Source organism: Podarcis gaigeae, assembly GCF_964106915.1.
Source record: "Podarcis gaigeae genome assembly, chromosome: 1".
NCBI classification, from domain to species: domain Eukaryota; kingdom Metazoa; phylum Chordata; class Lepidosauria; order Squamata; family Lacertidae; genus Podarcis; species Podarcis gaigeae.
In genome coordinates this window covers 136725089-136742943 of record NC_139678.1, presented here as the reverse complement: position 1 = coordinate 136742943, position 17855 = coordinate 136725089, and the positions used below count along the sequence as shown (strand labels likewise).

Sequence of the window (17855 nt, the reverse complement as noted above, 5' to 3'; positions counted from 1 at the left end):
CTCTCTCTCTCTCTCTCTCTCTCTCTCTCTCTCTCTCTCTCTCATTATTTCACTAAACAATCATATAACCAACAAAGGTTAGCCAAACTAATTAAAGCAAATCAAAGCATATTGCAACAGATCTCACCTCCTTTCTAAATCTGCATTCGTAAAACAGATTCTGTGGAAGACAATTGCAGAGCAGAAGTATGTTGTAAACATTGGACCAGCTTCAACTAATAAGCTGTGCTAGCACGAGCCAGTGCTGTAAGTCCCCTTCACACAATGGGGCTCCCCTCTCCCCCCCATGTCCCCAATCAGCTCTGGGGTGATGGGAGAACCCCCAGAACAACATAAAGGAAAAGGAAGGAAGAGAACATTCCACCAGGCACACAGAAATGCTTGCATTGATGGGTAATCTGCTGAGTGCTACTTTGAATTCCACCCGCTTTGTTTTGCTCTAGTAACCCCATTTTCTAGATACCTTATTTTGACAGTTCTTGCAATGCCCAAGCTGCTAAATCTTTGCTGAGTTCTTTATAAAACCTCAGTTGCATTGAAAAAGGACTTTTTCTAAAACTGAGGTGCTAGATAGCTAAGCTCTAAGGTATTCAGGTGAAGCCTTTCAGGTGAAGTCAACCTCAGAATTTACAACCTCAGAGGAATGATGCAACTAATAAAGGCAATATGATGCAATTATGAAATGCATTGAAGAACATAAGCTGAATGAAGGCAAGCCTTTACAGCAGTTACTCTAGTTTTAATTTAATCGTGAACCAAATTGTGGATTTTTTGGATGCCTTTAGCTATCTGTTACAAGAGATCTTTGTAAAAAAAAGAATGGAACACAAAGGAAAGATGAGGACTGAAATAACTTTTGAGTGAGACATATGAGAAATAGTATTTGCTGTGCTAGGGGGAAAGGTACCATTCAAACATAGGGATTTTTCTTTGCTACTGAATTCAATGTCCCCTGTTGAGAGAAATATAGGAGGGAGCTGCCCACATCATGTACTAGCATGATGCATTATGTCATTATAGTCATTATGGATACATTAGAAAGTTTTCAAGGGTACTGAAATGACAGCCCAGTTGCCAAATTGCCACGGCCTATTCTCCTTTAGCCGTACAGCATTTAAAAGGGGCCCAACTGGTCACAAAGCACTCCTTGGTTTCATTTTCTTTCTGCCGCCATTAAAAGATTAAACAAAAAGCAATGGCTCCTACTGCTAATCTCTTTGTCTTCTGCAGAATAGCAGGCATTCACTCTTGCATGTCTTTTGTGTTGTCGCTCTAATAGGCTAAAGTAAAATAGACATCTGTGCATATGAATCAGAATAAAACATTTGCAACAACACATGTTGTTTTACTCATTCCACATGTCAAAGAGAAATGTCATCTTATCAGTTGCAAGGGTAAAGTTCCAGAGCTTGTATCACAGAGTTGAGAAAGGTTCAGAAAAGGGCAACCAAAATGATCAAGGAGATGGAGCAAATCCCCTGCCAAGAAAGATCCAGGTGTTTTATTGTGATCTACAGGTCTGCAAGATATTCTGGGTTGTTTTCCCCCCTGTAACCTGAAATCCACCAATCAGCATCAAATGCAAACTAGTGGAAGACAGAGACAGATGCAAAATGGTGGCGCCAATTACCTCCTGCAACCACCAGGCCACACACTATGATGAACTGCATATACAAGTGCAAATCCACATCTATGTTACTACAGATCAGAGGTTGCAACACAAAACTCTCAAGCTGGTCAGCTGAACAAATGAAGGGCAACCAGTTAATTTAAACCAATATCTTACAGGAGAGAACACTGAAGCTGAGAGAGAAGAGATTAGCACAAAGCCAGCCCAGCAGAGAACAAGTTATTGCTGATTCCCTTCAAAAATAGCATTCTTCCGGAGGCGGCGCGAAACAGCAATGGCGGTCCTCTTTGCGCTGTGAAGAGGGGCTCCGCGAAAAAGGGTCGTCCGCTACGGCAAAGCGGAGACCCATCAAGAAAAACCGCAGGCAGAGTGAGCCTGCGGCCGTGGGACTCGGCGGGCGCCTGGAGCCCCCCCAGAAGCGGGGAAGGAGCCTCGTAAGAGGCTCCGGAACGTGAAAGGGGGAGCGGCGCTGTGAGTTCATCGCTCTTTTCGTGGAAGCAAAGCCGCGCTGCTGCTGCTGATGAGCGCTAACCTTTCTTCTTGAAATTATCGGAATTGGAGCAACATACCCGTGAGTAAGGGTCCTAAATTTTACAACTAAACTGAAGAAATTCGACCGAAAGCGGGAGGCGAGTAACAGGAAGTCCGCCTCCCGACTCTGCTAATTAGATCAAAGCAAGGGCTCGGAAACGAGCTGAAGTATTTAAAAAGGGATTTTAAAAGTGGAAGAAAGGGTGCATTGAGAGACTCTGTATTTTGAAGATAAAAAGGAAAGAACTGTGGGTTGTATAGACTTTTATTCTTTAGAACTATCCTCCAATTTCTGGGCTAAACGGGGCTGAAAGAGATAACCCCGTCACCGGGCTGCCAGTGCATAGAAAAAGAACTGTCAAACTGCTGTCAAACTGACGACATTGTTGCAGAGATCGAAATTGTTGCATAGACTGAGATACTAACATTAAACATTGTTGCATGGACCGGTATCGATACTTTATGGCTGGATCTTAAGAGATTAGAAGTTTTGGAAACCTTCCTTTTGTGTTTGGGAATTACAAAACTCAATATGGGGAATTGAGGAACTTCAATGGCGGAAAATAGTTCCTTTCTTTTTTGAAACTTTGAAATACTCCCCCTATAGGACTGTGGAAATATAGTTGCATGGGAACTGAGCTTTATTGAAACCTTTTGTGGTTCTTTTTATATATATTTGGGTCTTGTTTTTCCCATGGGACAAAAAACCATTTGACCTTGAACAGAGGCAGGTGTGGAATGAGCGGCACAGGGAGAACAAGAGCAGCTAAAGCTAAAGATAAAGAAAAAGAGAAAAAATCTGGGCAACTGCTGCAAACAACTCTAACTCATCACCGCAGATCATCTGTCCCAACTGTGCTGACAGCACAGGAGGTGGAACTAGTGCAGCCTGCTGCAGAAGACATGGCAACTGGAGGATCTGAAACAGTTTTAAAACAAATTTTGGAACAATTGGCAGTCTTAAACCAAAAAGTGGACAATCAAACATCAAAGATTGACCAAGCTACATCCTCTATTGGCAAATTAACTGAACAGGTTTCGCAGCACACTCAGGCAATTGAGAAATTGCAAGGGGCTACGGCAGAAAACTTTAAATTAGCTGTGGAAGCCAATCAAAAAGCAGAACAGGCGAACTTAAAGGTGGAGGAAATTAAAGGAGAGGTAAGACCTTTGAGAAGGCAGGTAGGGGAACAACAAGCCTACCTGGCATTGGTTGAATTGAAAAGTAAAGATAGTAATCTCAGGATAAGGGCTATCCCGGAATTGGAACAAAATAATCTAGAGGGATTTTTGTCACTTTTGTTCTCCAAATTCTGGGGAATTGAGGAAGAAAAGGACTTTAAAATTGTGACAGCCTTTAGACTGGGAAAATCAGTAAAGAAAGACAAGCCCAGAGATTGTTTGGTTGCTCTGAGATCAAGAGAAGAAAGGGATAAGATACTAGGCCTACATTTTAAGAAATCTTTGGAGGTAGAAGGTAAAAGGGCCGAAATTTACAGAGATATACCCAAATATCTCTTGGAACTTAGGACTACCTATATAGATTTGACCAAATTGTTGAGACACAACGGAATTCCTTACAGGTGGGAGTTTCCACAAGGACTTTCATTTACTTACAAAGGAAGGAAAATAAAGATTAAATCACCTGAAGACCAGCAGAAGTTCCTACACGACCACGAGGAGGACCTGCAAAAAGGAGCTGCAGCTTCTTGGCCTCCACCACCACCGGGACCATCTCCAAGAGTTATACCACCAGGACCAGGACCAGCATTACCTCCCCCGGGATCGGGAGGAAGCTTAGATACCCCATTGTAGAACCCGTCAATTGATTCAGGATGTCTCTACAGCTTCTTAGTTGGAACATAAATGGCGGAAACTCCCCGGAAAAAAGAAGGAAAGTCTTTCACATTTTGAAAAAGGAACAACTGGACGTTATTTGCCTACAGGAAACACATGTGACAAGGCTCCATAGAAAAGTGTTAATTAACAAAAGACTAGGCCAAGAATTTATTTCTTCAGACAAAGTTAAGAAGAGAGGAGTGGTGATTTACGCAAAGGAGAGCCTGTCACCGAAATTTTTATTTAAAGATGAATATGGCCGAATTTTGGCGATTGAAATACAGACGCAAGGAGAAAAAATTTTGATATTAGGAATATATGCTCCAAATGAGGGAAAGTCGGAATTCTTCAGGAAGCTGCATGAGACTATGCTGGATTATTTGGACTATAGTAACATCATTATGCTGGGTGATATGAATGGGGTTGCGTCTGTAAATATGGATAAGTCACAAAGTGCCAACATATCGAAAGACGGCAGACTACCCAAAACTTTTTTTGAAATGACAGACAATATGGACTTAGTGGACATTTGGAGGGTTAAGAACCCCCTAGGGAAAGAAGGGACTTTCTTTTCTGAAGCTCATCTGACATGGACACGAATCGACCAAATCTGGACAACTAGAGGACTGGCACCTAAGACTAGAAAAGTGGAAATCTGCCCAAAAACCTGCTCCGACCATAATGCTTTGAAAGTGGAATTGAGACTAAATACAACCGGATCCTTTAGATGGAAAATGAATGACACTATTCTAAGAGATGAGGAGATTGTTAAGAAGGCCGAAAAAACTCTAAAGGACTATTTTGAGATAAATTTGAATACTACTGTGGAAAAAAGAACAATCTGGGACGCAAGTAAGGCAGTCATGAGAGGGTTTCTAATACAACAAAACACGATTAAGAAAAGGCTCTGGAATGAAAAGAAGGAGAAGATATTGGAGAGAATAAGAGAAGGTGAGAAAAAATTAAGATCTAGGCCTAAGTCGAAGGACGTGTTAAGAGAAGTGAAATTCTTCCAGGCGCAATATTCAAAACTGATAAACCAAGAGGTGGAATGGAAAATCAAACAAATGAAACAAAGATCCTTCGAATCGGCGAATAAGTGTGGGAAACTGCTAGCTTGGCAGTTGAAAAAGAGACAAAAGCTTAATACGGTTACAAATTTAGAGATTGAAGGGAGAATGGTTCAGAAACCCGAGGAAATCAGAAAGTGCTTCCAGAGGTACTTCAAAGAACTTTATACACAAGGGCCGCAAAAAGTCTCAGAGGTGGATCAATTTCTAAAAACTAATGGATTACAAAAAATACCCCTGGAAATGAGAACAAACCTGAACTGTAATATTACACAGCAAGAAATTGAAAGTGCCATTCAAAATCTTCAACTTGGCAAGTCCCCAGGCCCGGACGGCTTAACCTCCAAATATTATAAAGTTTTAAAGGACTATTTGATACAACCTTTGATGGAGGTTTGCAACCAGATAATGGAGGGAGGGAGGGCACCGGAAACGTGGAAAGAAGCTTTCATCACATTGGTACCTAAATCAGAGACTGAAAAGACCCAACTTAAGAACTACCGCCCCATCTCACTCCTAAATGTGGATTATAAAATTTTTGCAGATATTTTGGCAAATAGACTTAAAAAAGTACTAAATGAAGTGATTCACAAAGACCAGGCTGGCTTTCTCCCTGGTAGGCATTTGTTTGACAACACAAGAAACATTATTGACATTTTGGAACTTCTACAAACAAATCTGAATACCAGAGCGGTTTTGATTTTTGTTGATGCAGAGAAGGCCTTTGATAATATTTCTTGGATGTTTATGAAGAAAAATTTGGAAGGGATGGGAGTGGGGCGGGGGTTCGAAAATGGTATAGAAGCAATCTACACAGAACAAAAAGCTAAATTGATAGTAAACAATGTGGTGACAGAGGAGTTTAAAATTGAAAAAGGGACACGCCAGGGGTGCCCCCTATCCCCCCTATTGTTTATTTCAGTCCTGGAGGTGTTGCTAAATATGATTAGAAAGGACCGGTTGGTCCAGGGAATTGAGGTCGGAGTGAAACAATATAAATTGAAAGCATTTGCAGATGACTTGGTATTAACACTTCAGGAACCAGTCTCCAGCACTAAAAGAGTGTTAGAATTAATTTCTGATTTTGGTCGGGTGGCGGGGTTTAAGTTAAATAAGCAAAAAACCAAGGTTTTAGCAAAAAATTTGACAGTTACAGAAACAGATGAGTTCTCTAAAGAAACGGAGCTGAATGTGGTTAAAAAAGTAAAATACCTAGGGGTGCACTTGACCTCCAAAAATTTGAATTTGTTTAAAGATAATTATGAGAAATGCTGGTCAGAAATCAAAAGAGACTTGGATATATGGTCAAGATTGAAACTTTCCTTGTTAGGCCGAATAGCTGCTGTAAAGATGAATGTATTGCCAAAAATGTTATTTTTGTTTCAGACCCTACAGGTCGTGGACAAGGTGGAATGCTTTGGAAAGTGGCAGAGGGATATTTCTAAGTTTGTTTGGCAGGGCAAAAAGCCCCGAATAAAGTTTAAGATATTAACTGATGCGAAAGAAAGAGGGGGATTTGCCCTGCCAGACTTGAGGCTATATTATGAATCTGCAGCCTTCTGCTGGTTGAAAGATTGGATTTTATTGGAGAACACTGATGTCCTGGATCTGGAAGGGTTTGACAATGCGTTTGGGTGGCATGCATATTTGTGGTATGACAAGGCCAAAGTGCACAAATTGTTTAAAAACCATATTGTCAGAAGAGCAATTTGGAGGGTCTGGATAAAATACAAAGACTTATTGGAGAGTAAAACTCCGAGGTGGCTCTCACCGGTGGAGGCCAAGGCACGTAAGAGACCCAACATGGAGGCCCATTGGCCTAAATATTGGGAAATAATTGAAAAAACTGGAGACAATTGGAGGTTGCTAAGTTTGGAGAAATTGAAAACTAAGGTACGAGATTGGTTGCACTATGCGCAAATTCAAGAGGTATTTAAAATAGATAAAAAAGTTGGATTCCAGGTGGAAAAATCGAAACTAGAGACTGAATTGTTAGAGCCAAAAAGTAAACTACTTTCGAGAATGTATAACTTGCTGCTTAAGTGGAATACACAGGATGAGACAGTCAAATCCGCAATGATAAAATGGGCTCAGGATGTGGGGCATAACATTATGTTTGCAGACTGGGAAAGGTTATGGAACACCGGTTTGAAATTCACGGCATGTACTGCCTTGAAGGAAAATATTATGAAAATGGTATACCGGTGGTACATGACCCCAGTCAAGTTAGCCAAGATATATCATCTGTCTGACAACAAATGTTGGAAATGTGGAGAGGCGGAAGGGACATTCTTCCATCTCTGGTGGACCTGCCCGAAAGTGAAGGCCTTCTGGGAAATGATCCATAATGAACTAAAAAAGGTATTGAGATTTACCTTACCTAAAAAACCAGAGGCCTTCCTTCTGGGCATGGTGGACCAGAGAGTGCTTAAGAAGGACAGAACCTTTTTTATGTATGCTACCACAGCAGCAAGGATCCTGATTGCAAAATACTGGAAGATACAAGATTTACCCACGCTGGAGGAATGGCAATCGCAGTTGATGGACTATATGGAACTGGCTGAAATGACTGGCAGAATCCGAGACGTGGGAGAAGAAACAACTGAGGAGGATTGGGAAAAGTTTAAGGACTATTTGAAAAAACACTATAAGTTGTATGAATGTTAAAAAAAATGCACCTTTCAGGAAATTCTAGCTTCAGCAAATGTAAGTTATTGGAATGAAAATTAAGACACAAGAATTTAGAGGTAAAATAATGAAATAACTTTATTGTGTTTAATATAAAACATATAAGAATTGAGCGACAGTAAAATTGAAAATAGGGAACATGATAAAATGGAAGTTACAATAAGTTTTGAAATAAGTTAACAAATTGCTGATGCTTTATAAGACTGAGAACGCAGGGTTCGGAGGATGTGAGGAAGTCCTATAGGTTAGATGGAAAAAGAATATGGAAATTTGTTATTTATATGTCTCTTTCTTATAACCTCTCTTTATTCTTTTTTCTGTATTTCTATACCTTTAAAAAAGCAATAAAAAAATGTTTTAAAAAAAAACAAAAATAGCATTCAAGGACAAAGCATCAACTCTTTCCAGTCATGCTGGGATGCAGACTACCCCACGCCACCCCAAATCAAATGTGAATCATGAAAGAATGTTTTACCATATGATATTCAATCTACCCATGTCCTCACTTGTGTGGAAGGAAGGCATGCCTGTTTCAGGATTGTATCCCCCTGTCTACTCCCAAGACATCATAACTCCCTTCCAGCTGCCATCACAGAACTTGAAAACTATTGCACCAAACAATTAATTCTATCTCAAGTAGTCAATAAAATTTGAAGAACACCCCCAAAGTTGTCTAAATGTAGTTTTATCAAGTGATTTGCTTTTAAACGCTGCCCCTACCACAATCCCCTAAAGCAAACATTCTTGTCCCACAAAAGCCACCTCGCAAAAAAGGTACATGACCCATCCACTCCCCATACACAATAGTCCTGAGAAATATGGTTTTATAGATGGTGTAGACTGCAGTATGGCTGCTGCTGTTCACGCTGAGAGCGGGCAGAAGGCAGACTGAGATCTATTGGTAGATCTCTAGGGTTAGGCAAAGGGTTAGGACAATTCCTAATTGATTAAGAGTAGCAGATTCCATTCCTCTTCTAATCCTGATGCAGGGATTAATCCCCCAGCCCACAGATCCTCATATGCAGTAGCAGCCTGTACGTACCTGACTGTGTGTAGGGTTCTTTGCTGCTCATCTATGCAACACACACTTGGCACTGTGTTGTTTCAGAGTTCGAAAGATAAAGCAACAAAGTGGGCCAGAGTTCAGTGAGCTTGAGGAACACTGAGTTGGTACCATATTTAGGTGGATGCTCGGTGCCTACTGAGTGCAGAGAGTTTGGCCACCAAATCCATGCAAGTTTGGTTCTTCCAGGGCAATTCTCTCTGGGCATTGTAAGAGTATGTTAATTGGAAGAAGTAGTTGCCATTGTGAAGCTAAACCATAAATAATGTGTGTGAACATGCATCGCTTGAACAGGGTATCCATTACTTACATCCATGAACTCCACATTGGCTTTGGGGCCAGTTGTCTCATTAAGGATTTTAATGGCCACAGGAATCTTCACACTCTCTCCCTCAGGAACCCAAACACCCTAAGATGTTGAAAAAGTGAAGAAAACCATAACTCCAAATTAGCTAATAATAATAATAATAATAATAATAATAATAATAATAATTTTATTTATACCCCACCCTCCCCAGCCAAGGCCGGGCTCAGAGCGTAGAGTAGAGAGTAGAGAGTAGCTCAAAGCTACTTACAAAGCATTTTTCAAAAAGAAATCAACTGAACCGTGTTATTTGCCACATGCCTAAGTTGATCTTAGTACTTTGAGGTAAATGATCCTTTGAGTCCAATTTACATTTTCTAACTGAAATAGCTTGCAGAATACTGAGCAGCCCAATTCTGAGAAATGAACACAGCAGTTGAACACAGGATCTGGGCACTGAGTTCTAAGTTGCATGTATAATCAAAAGGCATTTTATCTTCATATTTCAGGAACCCCTTGAACACACTACTATCCTGTTGCCCTGATAGGCTGGAGGTTTCACCAGAGACACATAGTAGATGAACTAAGACCATCAAAGGCACCTACCTTATACACAGTTCCAAAGGCCCCAGATCCAAGGACTTTGACACGTTTCAGCTCTGTTTCTTTCAGAATGCGGAGCTGTGCCTGGTTGGGGGCTGTGCCACTAGGGGTCAAGGGTTCCACCAGCTGCAAAATAAAATTGGTGTTTAGTGAATGCTGGATACAAAAGTGGGAAACAGTGAAAAATGACAAGTCCCTATGCTAATTTCAATGATTTGTTCCTTAAAATCAAGTTTCCATTGTAGTTTTTAATTATTTAACATAATAGGTTTCCCTCTTAATTGTTAATAAAACCTTTAAGTGGTTTCAAAGACTATAAAATATTCATTAACAATGTTAATAAAAGTTAAATACAAGTTGTGTTTTGTTTTATTTATTTTTTTAAAAATGAAACTATAAATAAAATCAACAGTTAAAAATAATGCTATACTGGAGAATTTTGTGGAATCACAAAATGCTTTTGCGTTCTGCCTTCTCATGATGGGCACTGAATCATCAATGTTTTGTGTTTGGCATGACCCAACCAATGATAAATGCACTATGTCAAATAGTAGAGACAGCAGCATGTGTTTATGTTTTCCACTGAATAAATGGATTTGATAGGTGGTTAATTCAAGCTGGATTGATAGTGATGAGAGAGACATAATCTACACCCCATGACATTCAATGGCAAATCTTCCATTGTGTACATGCATCCTACATTAACCTGACACTTCAAAAAAGAAAGGGAAGGAAGGAAGAACTGGATAAATTAGGGTTCAGTCCTAAAGCCAGACCACCAAGATGAGTGGACTTAGGATCCAGCAGATTTCCAGCTGAGCCTGCCCCCCCCCCCAAGTGTTCTGTGGGAGTTGGAGGGCTTGGGCTGGATCCTAAACCCATTCAGTTTGGCCACATGAGTTGGCAATCCAACACAATCTAAGCCAACAGAAAAGTCGATGTAACTCAAATACCATTTAAAGGCTTGTTTCCCCCCCATCTGCCAGGCTTAGGCCATCTCAGGCTGCAGCAGACCCACTGGTGTGGAAGAACTCTGCATTCTCAAACTTAAATGCAATCTCAGGTGTCACTTGTTGTTATGGCTGAGCATGTGTTTCTATCAAAATATCCATCGTGACAGATTACATAAAATATTGTTTTGAAATACGTCAATCCATCAAATAAACTGTAGGTTCCCATTCCAACTTGGTGTTATCCTGAGACTTATCTCTGCAAGGATTACAAGAGATTGTGTTTATTAAGACTGCTCAAATGAATAAGCATTTCAATGTACAGGTAAGATTAAGGCCTTGGAAACATTTAGCTATCTGAGTACTCTGCCCTGAATGCTCTAAGAAAATTAGCTAGTTCCTTTCTTTTCATCACCATCAAGTACCAGTAAGTGGTAAGTGTTGTCGTCATCCATAGATAAAAGGTAGGTGAAACACGGTATTTGCCAGTATGACATCATGTGCTATTCAAAATGTTATGTTCCGGATATATTTATTTATTTATAAAACCACACATACCCCACCTTTCAGTCTTAAAAAATGCCCCTAAGGAAGCTTCAAATTATATTTGTAATTGTAATCCAAACTACAAGAAAGAAGATTCCACCTAAGCATTAGGAAGAACTTCCTGACAGTAAGAGCTGTTCGACAGTGGAATTTGCTGCCAAGGAGTGTGGTGGAGTCTCCTTCTTTGGAGCTCTTTAAGCAGAGGCTTGACCACCATATGTCAGGAGTGCTCTGATGGTGTTTCCTGCTTGGCAGGGGGTTGGACTCGATGGCCCTTGTGGTCTCTTCCAACTCTATGATTCCATGTAATTACTCAAAGAAAAGAATAAAAAACCAATAGCAACAGCCATCAACCTGGGCCTCCAGATGTTTTGGGCTACAACTTTCATCAGTACCTGGGGCTGGCTGTAGTCCAAAACATCTGGAGGACATAAAGTTGGCAAAGCTGCCCAAGAACATAAACAGAAAGTTATTATAAACAGTCAGCACCTTAATATTTAATTGATCCACCACCCTTTAGTCTGCTTTAAAAGTAATGTTCACTCCAAGCTTTTTTCAAAAGAAAGGGGATTTTGGGGGAGGTTGCATTATTTTTCACAATTACATAGTGCTGGAGACCCTAATTTAATGCACATGCCCCCACAAATGCTCTTCCATGTGCTATGAGTTGTAATCCAACAAACCATGTGAATGGAATTCAGTCAGAAGATCGTCAATTGATTAGAACTATACAGTGTGCTTTTGATTGGAAATATATATTTCTGTAAAAATAAATGGGAAAAGACTAGCCTCTAAACACTGACAAATAGCCTGTCTTCTTTCAGGATAAGGAAAAATAATTAAGGGCTACTCTTGTTCAAATTGGGTTGAAACCACTGCAGTGTTTCAAAGTGTCTGTTTGCAAGGCTAAGTGCTCTGTGCATTGCCATTTGAGCACCATTATCATGCCTCTGTGAACATTGCGGACTACTTAATTAGTTGTATATAGACTACGCTGCGCAGGCAAAAATTATCGGGAACTGGGAATTACTTTATTAATCTAGAACAAAAACAAATAGCAAAGAACAAAGCCATAGACATAAGCCTGACACCATAATTTTTACACTCTGCTTCCCTTAATTAACTTCCAAGCAGCCAGATGTATGCCAAACACTAAAAATAGGTGTAAGGAAGAGGACGTTATATGCACAAATTCTGATTTAAAATATAGTAGTTACAGTATCCAAATATACTCATACTCATCTAATTAATTCTTGTTATTATTTGCTATCATATTAAGTACATATAAATATGTTTAAAATAACTAGTTAAATATGCAAGTTTAAAACCCTATTAGCCATCTTATAGATTGGATACTTAAGATGTTCTACACATCTGATGACATCTCCAAATTTTGAAGTTATGATGCTGCAATATTATGCCCACTTACCGGGGGGGGGGGGGGGGGGCTCGGTCCTGTTGGATTCCAGTCTACTGGAAGCAATGTAAAGCCATCATAACTAGAAGTCATTGACAGTTTTAGCCTCCATAAAGTTATCTGATTTGTTTTTTCCCATTCCTTTCCTTTTTTTGATGAAAGGAAATCTGTCCCCTTATTTCTTTACATCTCTGTTTACAGAAGTGTACCTTTTAAAAGTCTCTGATTTTAACAACAAAAAATGCTTCAAGATGCCTCTTATGTCCCTCATCACAATTGTATTCAGTGCACTTTCTTCTAGAAAGGTAAGCGCTGAAACTCACCATGAACGCCTCTCTCGTTCTCTTAAAATGGCAATGGTGCCCACCTGAGAGGGGCCATAACTGAGTTCCAGTGAGTTCCGGCTGAAAAAAAGCCCTGCTTGTACTATTGTATTATTCAGCAAGATTTTAATAATGTTAACTGCAAGACAGTGCAGTGTGCCACCCTTCACTACCACTGTCACCAGTGCTAGCTGTGACAGCTGTGCTGCCTGGGGTACCTGGAGCTAGTTGTAGTGCAAAATATCTAGAAGGCACCAGGTTGGCAAAAGTTGTTTGATAATGATTTTATCTAGTTAATTTTCACTGTGTCCAAACTAATCCCATTTTTCAGGCACCAAAATTTGACTCAAAATATTTCTCTCTGTGTGCACAGATAACTATAATAGATCAGATCATCCATTCTCCATATATTGTATAATCAGTTGCACAGTGGAGAGAATCTGAAGCCTTAGCACAATCTAGGATGTTGCAAAATGATCACAGCATCATTAGTATTTCCTATAACACTTGCTTCGTGTAGCAAAGCAAACAAAGAAAACGGCCCTTAAGGCGAGAGCAGCGGAGCCAAATTACCTTGCTCAGCTGGCAGGCAGCCTCTAGAAATCAGATGCCAAATGTTAAAGGTTTGAGAGTGTGGCACTATAACCAAACTGAGTGCTTCTAGGGTTATAGAGGAAGATTAAACATAGAGGGATATTCTCTCCTATTCATTCAAAATAACACATAGGGCATCCTTAAAGCCATTTCAAAATTAGAATGCTTAAAAGCCAAACAATATGATTTCTTTAAAAATAAAACAGCAAGACCAGTTTCTTCTGAACTGGTTACTTATGGCATGGTTATAAACCAGTCAAATCAAGGGTGGATCAATTAATTAATTTTAAGTGAGAGAAAACAATAGAATTACAACTTCATCATGGAATTTGCTTTACACTGATCTGCTATGAAATTAAAGCTTGTCTTCATCTAAGCCTGCACACCTTAAATGTCAGGGGGCCTTAGGAAGAAAACTTTTATTCACAGCCCATCATTAAACAAAAAAGCTTTCAGGTAACTTCAGTAACCTCTTCTCCAGCTCCCACCAACTAGGGTTGGCAATCTGCACTTTTAAGGGTCGCATAAAACATGGATTCACCAGGTGCAACTTTTTCCACCACAGAGATGCAGTGACAAGACAAGCAGCAGCTGCCAACATTTTCTCATACGCTCATGCAGTGGACAAACATATGGAGTCAATTTCCCCCCAAATTAAATTTATTTGGTCTTCAGCTTCACAGTCCTGAAATTTTGAGATGAGCACTCTTGATTGCAACCCATTTCAAGACCTATCGTCATGGATACCCAATGATAAAAGGTAAAGGTACCCCTGCCCGTACGGGCCAGTCGTGTCCGACTCTAGGGTTGCGTGCTCATCTCGCTCTAGAGGCCGTGAGCCGGCGCCGTCCGAAGACACTTCCGGGTCACGTGGCCAGCATGACGAAGCTGCAGCTGGCGAGCCAGCACCAGCGCAGCACACGGAAACGCCGTTTACCCTCCCACTATAAAGCGGTACCTATTTATCTACTTGCACTTAAGAGTGCTTTCGAACTGCTAGGTGGGCAGGAGCTGGGACCGAACGACGGGAGCTCACCCCGCCACGGGGATTCAAACCGCCGACCATACGATCAGCAAGTCCTCGGCACTGAGGTTTTACCCACAGCGCCACCCGTGTCCCTCATACCCAATGATACCAGTCCTCAAAAATAATTTTTTGTGTGGAAAATGGGTAAGGATAATACATGGTTTAATTTCAAACTAATTTAAGGTAGTGGGGGAGAAACTCATACTGGGGGAAATGCTGTGAATCGTACTCTTCTAGGAAAAGGCATTCAGGAACTCAGTACTAACTGTGGGCCAAATCTGAAGAGGGCCCCAAGTGTTTAGTACAATTGGAGAGAGGTTTTCATTAAAAGTTCAGCAACCTGTTTGAGACAATTGTAGAGGGAATACACCCACACATACACACACTAATTCTACATAGTCAACATAATGGTACCCCATTATCAGTAGACATATTTGGATGGGAAGAATTTCATGAACAACTCTTTATAGGAGAATAAAAACAATTTGGACAAAGCTGGACAGAAATGTCTTTGTATGTATCTAGTGCTTCTTTGAGGAAGAAAGAAAAACTCTTCACCTCAGTCTCCAAGAACCTTCGCAAAGCCCTCTTTTTTTTGATGCTCTTGCGCCTCACATAAACTGCAAACGTCAAGCCCAGAATGACGATGATGAAGAGTCCTCCAATCACTCCGGCAGCTATCAGGGGCGTTCTGTGAATCAGGAGCCAAGAGTTAACTGTGAGTCACAGGAGCAGGTTTGTGTGCATGCTTACAAATTAAATTTTGTGAAGTGTAAGGATTTGTGAAGTTAGTATTGCAACATTTCAAATCACACAAAAACACAGTATGATTTGTGACAAAGTTTTTTTTCTTTATCACATTCTGTTCTGTTGTTGTTGTTTTTTAAGCAGGCCATCATGCATGTTTGATGGGGAAGGAGGGCTCTTGTAGAGAGGAGGCAGACAATTACCATATGTTTTGATGACAAATGAAAACACTGAATGGAGAAACAGTGCAAGGGCTCCTCTCTGACATTAAATGCCAATCAGAGATGCTCCACAATATTTGTGCGAAAAAACTGCTACCCTAGGTAGAACCATGGGGCAGGGTATTGCCAGAGGCCAGTCCAGCCCACCCATGAGGCAAGGGGCAGCAGATCTGGCCTCCAAGGAATGCATTGCCCACTGCTGCTTCTGTCACTATGGCATGCTCTTTGGAGGCTGGATCTGCCCCTAATTCACGGCTACAGCAGCTGCTCAATGAACAGGAGGCACTGCAGATCTCTCCACACTCCTAGGGAAGAAATGTCAGGGGCTACCCTCTAGAGTCTCCTGGTCTCTGCATTCACCTGGTATGATTCAGAGCAGGTCCTTTTCTTCCCCATGAGAGCCTTTGATTCCCACTTCCCCCCTTGTCCTTGATAGATATATTCACTCACCCCTCCTTCCCTGGAGAGGGTCGCCATGTTGTGGTTCACCTTAGGTGCCAAAATGTCTTGGGCCAGCTCTGGCCAAATGTAGTAATTCACACAAAAAATGGGTTTTCCCCACAGAAGTAAAGACTGTGCCTTGCAATTCCATGCAGCCTACTACTGTGAGCAGTTATTTTTGTAACTCGGGCATTGAGCATATTACTAGAAGTCATATCTACTCATAAGAAGTTGAAAGTGGACTGTGCTCACACCAGATTCTCATTCCATTTGGGGACATTGATTAGTCCTGCTCAAATTGTCTGGAAAATGTTTTAAATTTGATTCTGGCAACAATACACTGACATTTTTAAGGGATAATAAACCCATCTAGTCCAGCTTCCTATGCAAAAGCAAGATCCTCTAAAGTAATAGCTTATCTTAGCTGAACCATGTTATATTGTTAGGAAGATGAATGAAAGGTCAAGAAATTAGGGATCAGTTGCAATTTCAACAATTCCTCAAAATGAATTGTGACCTATTCAATACAATTTTGTCAAATCTCTCTGAGAAAATGTCAAGGTAGGAGTCTCATGGATGCCATTTGGGTAATATTATGAGAACTGTGTTTAAGTAGCAATATTTATATAATACATTATACAAACAAAGAGGTTTCCAATATTTATAACATTTGTCCTTGCAACCATCCTATGAGGTAGGCCACTGTTTTTCCAACATCAGGTAGGCAAATGGGCTAGTTTTGGAAAACCGCAAATCTACGCAGAAAAATTATGGCTGAGAAGCTGAACCTAGCATTTTCCCCTTTGAGTCACACTCATCTGTCATTATTATTTTACATTATGCTTCTCCAAATGAAAATGAAAATTAAACACAGTTGGGTCCCATTAGTTTCAACCGAATTTAGGTATCTTTAACTTGCACCCACTGAATTTAACAAATTGATTAAATAAGCCTAGCTATAAAGTGTTTTTTGTGTGGATGTGTGTGTGTGTGCATATGCGCAAGGCCCCACAAGGACTTGTCACTTCTTCACAGTCCATCCATTTCTGTGTGCGAGGAAACTGGAGTAATGTGGTGTGTAGGGCTGTAGGGAAAAGGGGAAATCAGAGGAGCTTTGTGTGTGCAGATAAAAGACACAACCCATCAGAAGGAGAATCCTAGAACTAGTGGAAGATGACTGCTTGCCACCTAATGGCAGACCCCCCAAGTGTCCCTATTTTCCAAAGAGAGTTCCAGATTTACAGACATCGTCCCGTTTCTGATTTGATCCCAGAATGTCCCGCTTTTTCTTAGGACGTCCCTATTTTCACTGGAGAAAAGTTGGAGGGTATGGTGTTCTGCAACCCCCAAACCAAGGAGATAAGTTATTATACAACTTTTAGAAGACATCTGAAGGCAGCCCTGTATAGGGATTTTTTTTTTAAAAAAAATGTTTAATGTCTTGTTATGTTATGGTTTTTTTAAATATATCTTGGAAACCGCCCAGAGTGGCTGGGGAAATCCAATCAGATGGGAGGGGTATAAACAATAAAATAATTATAATTATTATAATAATTTTCATCGGATAAATTTTGGAAGGTATGTAATGGTGAAACTAGATGTAAGGAGGTAAAAACATGCCTTCCACCCATTACGTGCTGCTTCTCAATTTGGTGTCTATATGTTCTGATAAATGCTAAAGACAGATCCAAATGACTGCTGTCCTTTTTCATTTTCAAAGGAATAGCAGTGGCTGCTTCTTTGTCCCCAAGTGCATTGACAACACCTGAGATCTTTTGCACTGGGCACCAACTTACTTAATTAGCCCCTAGCCTTCTGTATAGGTTGCTGGCTCTAGCATTTCCCTGACATAATATTCATC

The 17855-nt window shown here is 40.6% G+C and overlaps 2 protein-coding genes across 6 annotated transcripts in view; one reads left to right on the top strand and one right to left on the bottom strand.

The window, feature by feature from the left end:
- ERBB4 (erb-b2 receptor tyrosine kinase 4) overlaps nucleotides 1–17855 on the bottom strand; it is an 837205-nt gene that overhangs the window by 150197 nt on the left and 669153 nt on the right. For all 5 annotated transcript variants that reach the window (XR_014556491.1, XM_083704220.1, XM_083704222.1 and 2 more), the window contains exons 17-19: nucleotides 15144–15276; nucleotides 9732–9854; nucleotides 9132–9230 (exon numbers count right to left, since the gene is read on the bottom strand). Coding sequence is in view for 4 of the 5 variants with exons in the window: in XM_083704220.1 (XP_083560346.1) it covers nucleotides 9132–9230; nucleotides 9732–9854; nucleotides 15144–15276 (355 nt within the window). In the remaining variant the exon portion in view is untranslated. The remainder of the gene's footprint in view (nucleotides 1–9131; nucleotides 9231–9731; nucleotides 9855–15143; nucleotides 15277–17855) is intronic.
- Nucleotides 1–17855, top strand: part of LOC310831628 (uncharacterized protein) — a 466313-nt gene that overhangs the window by 25453 nt on the left and 423005 nt on the right. The gene's annotated exons all lie outside the window — the stretch shown is intronic.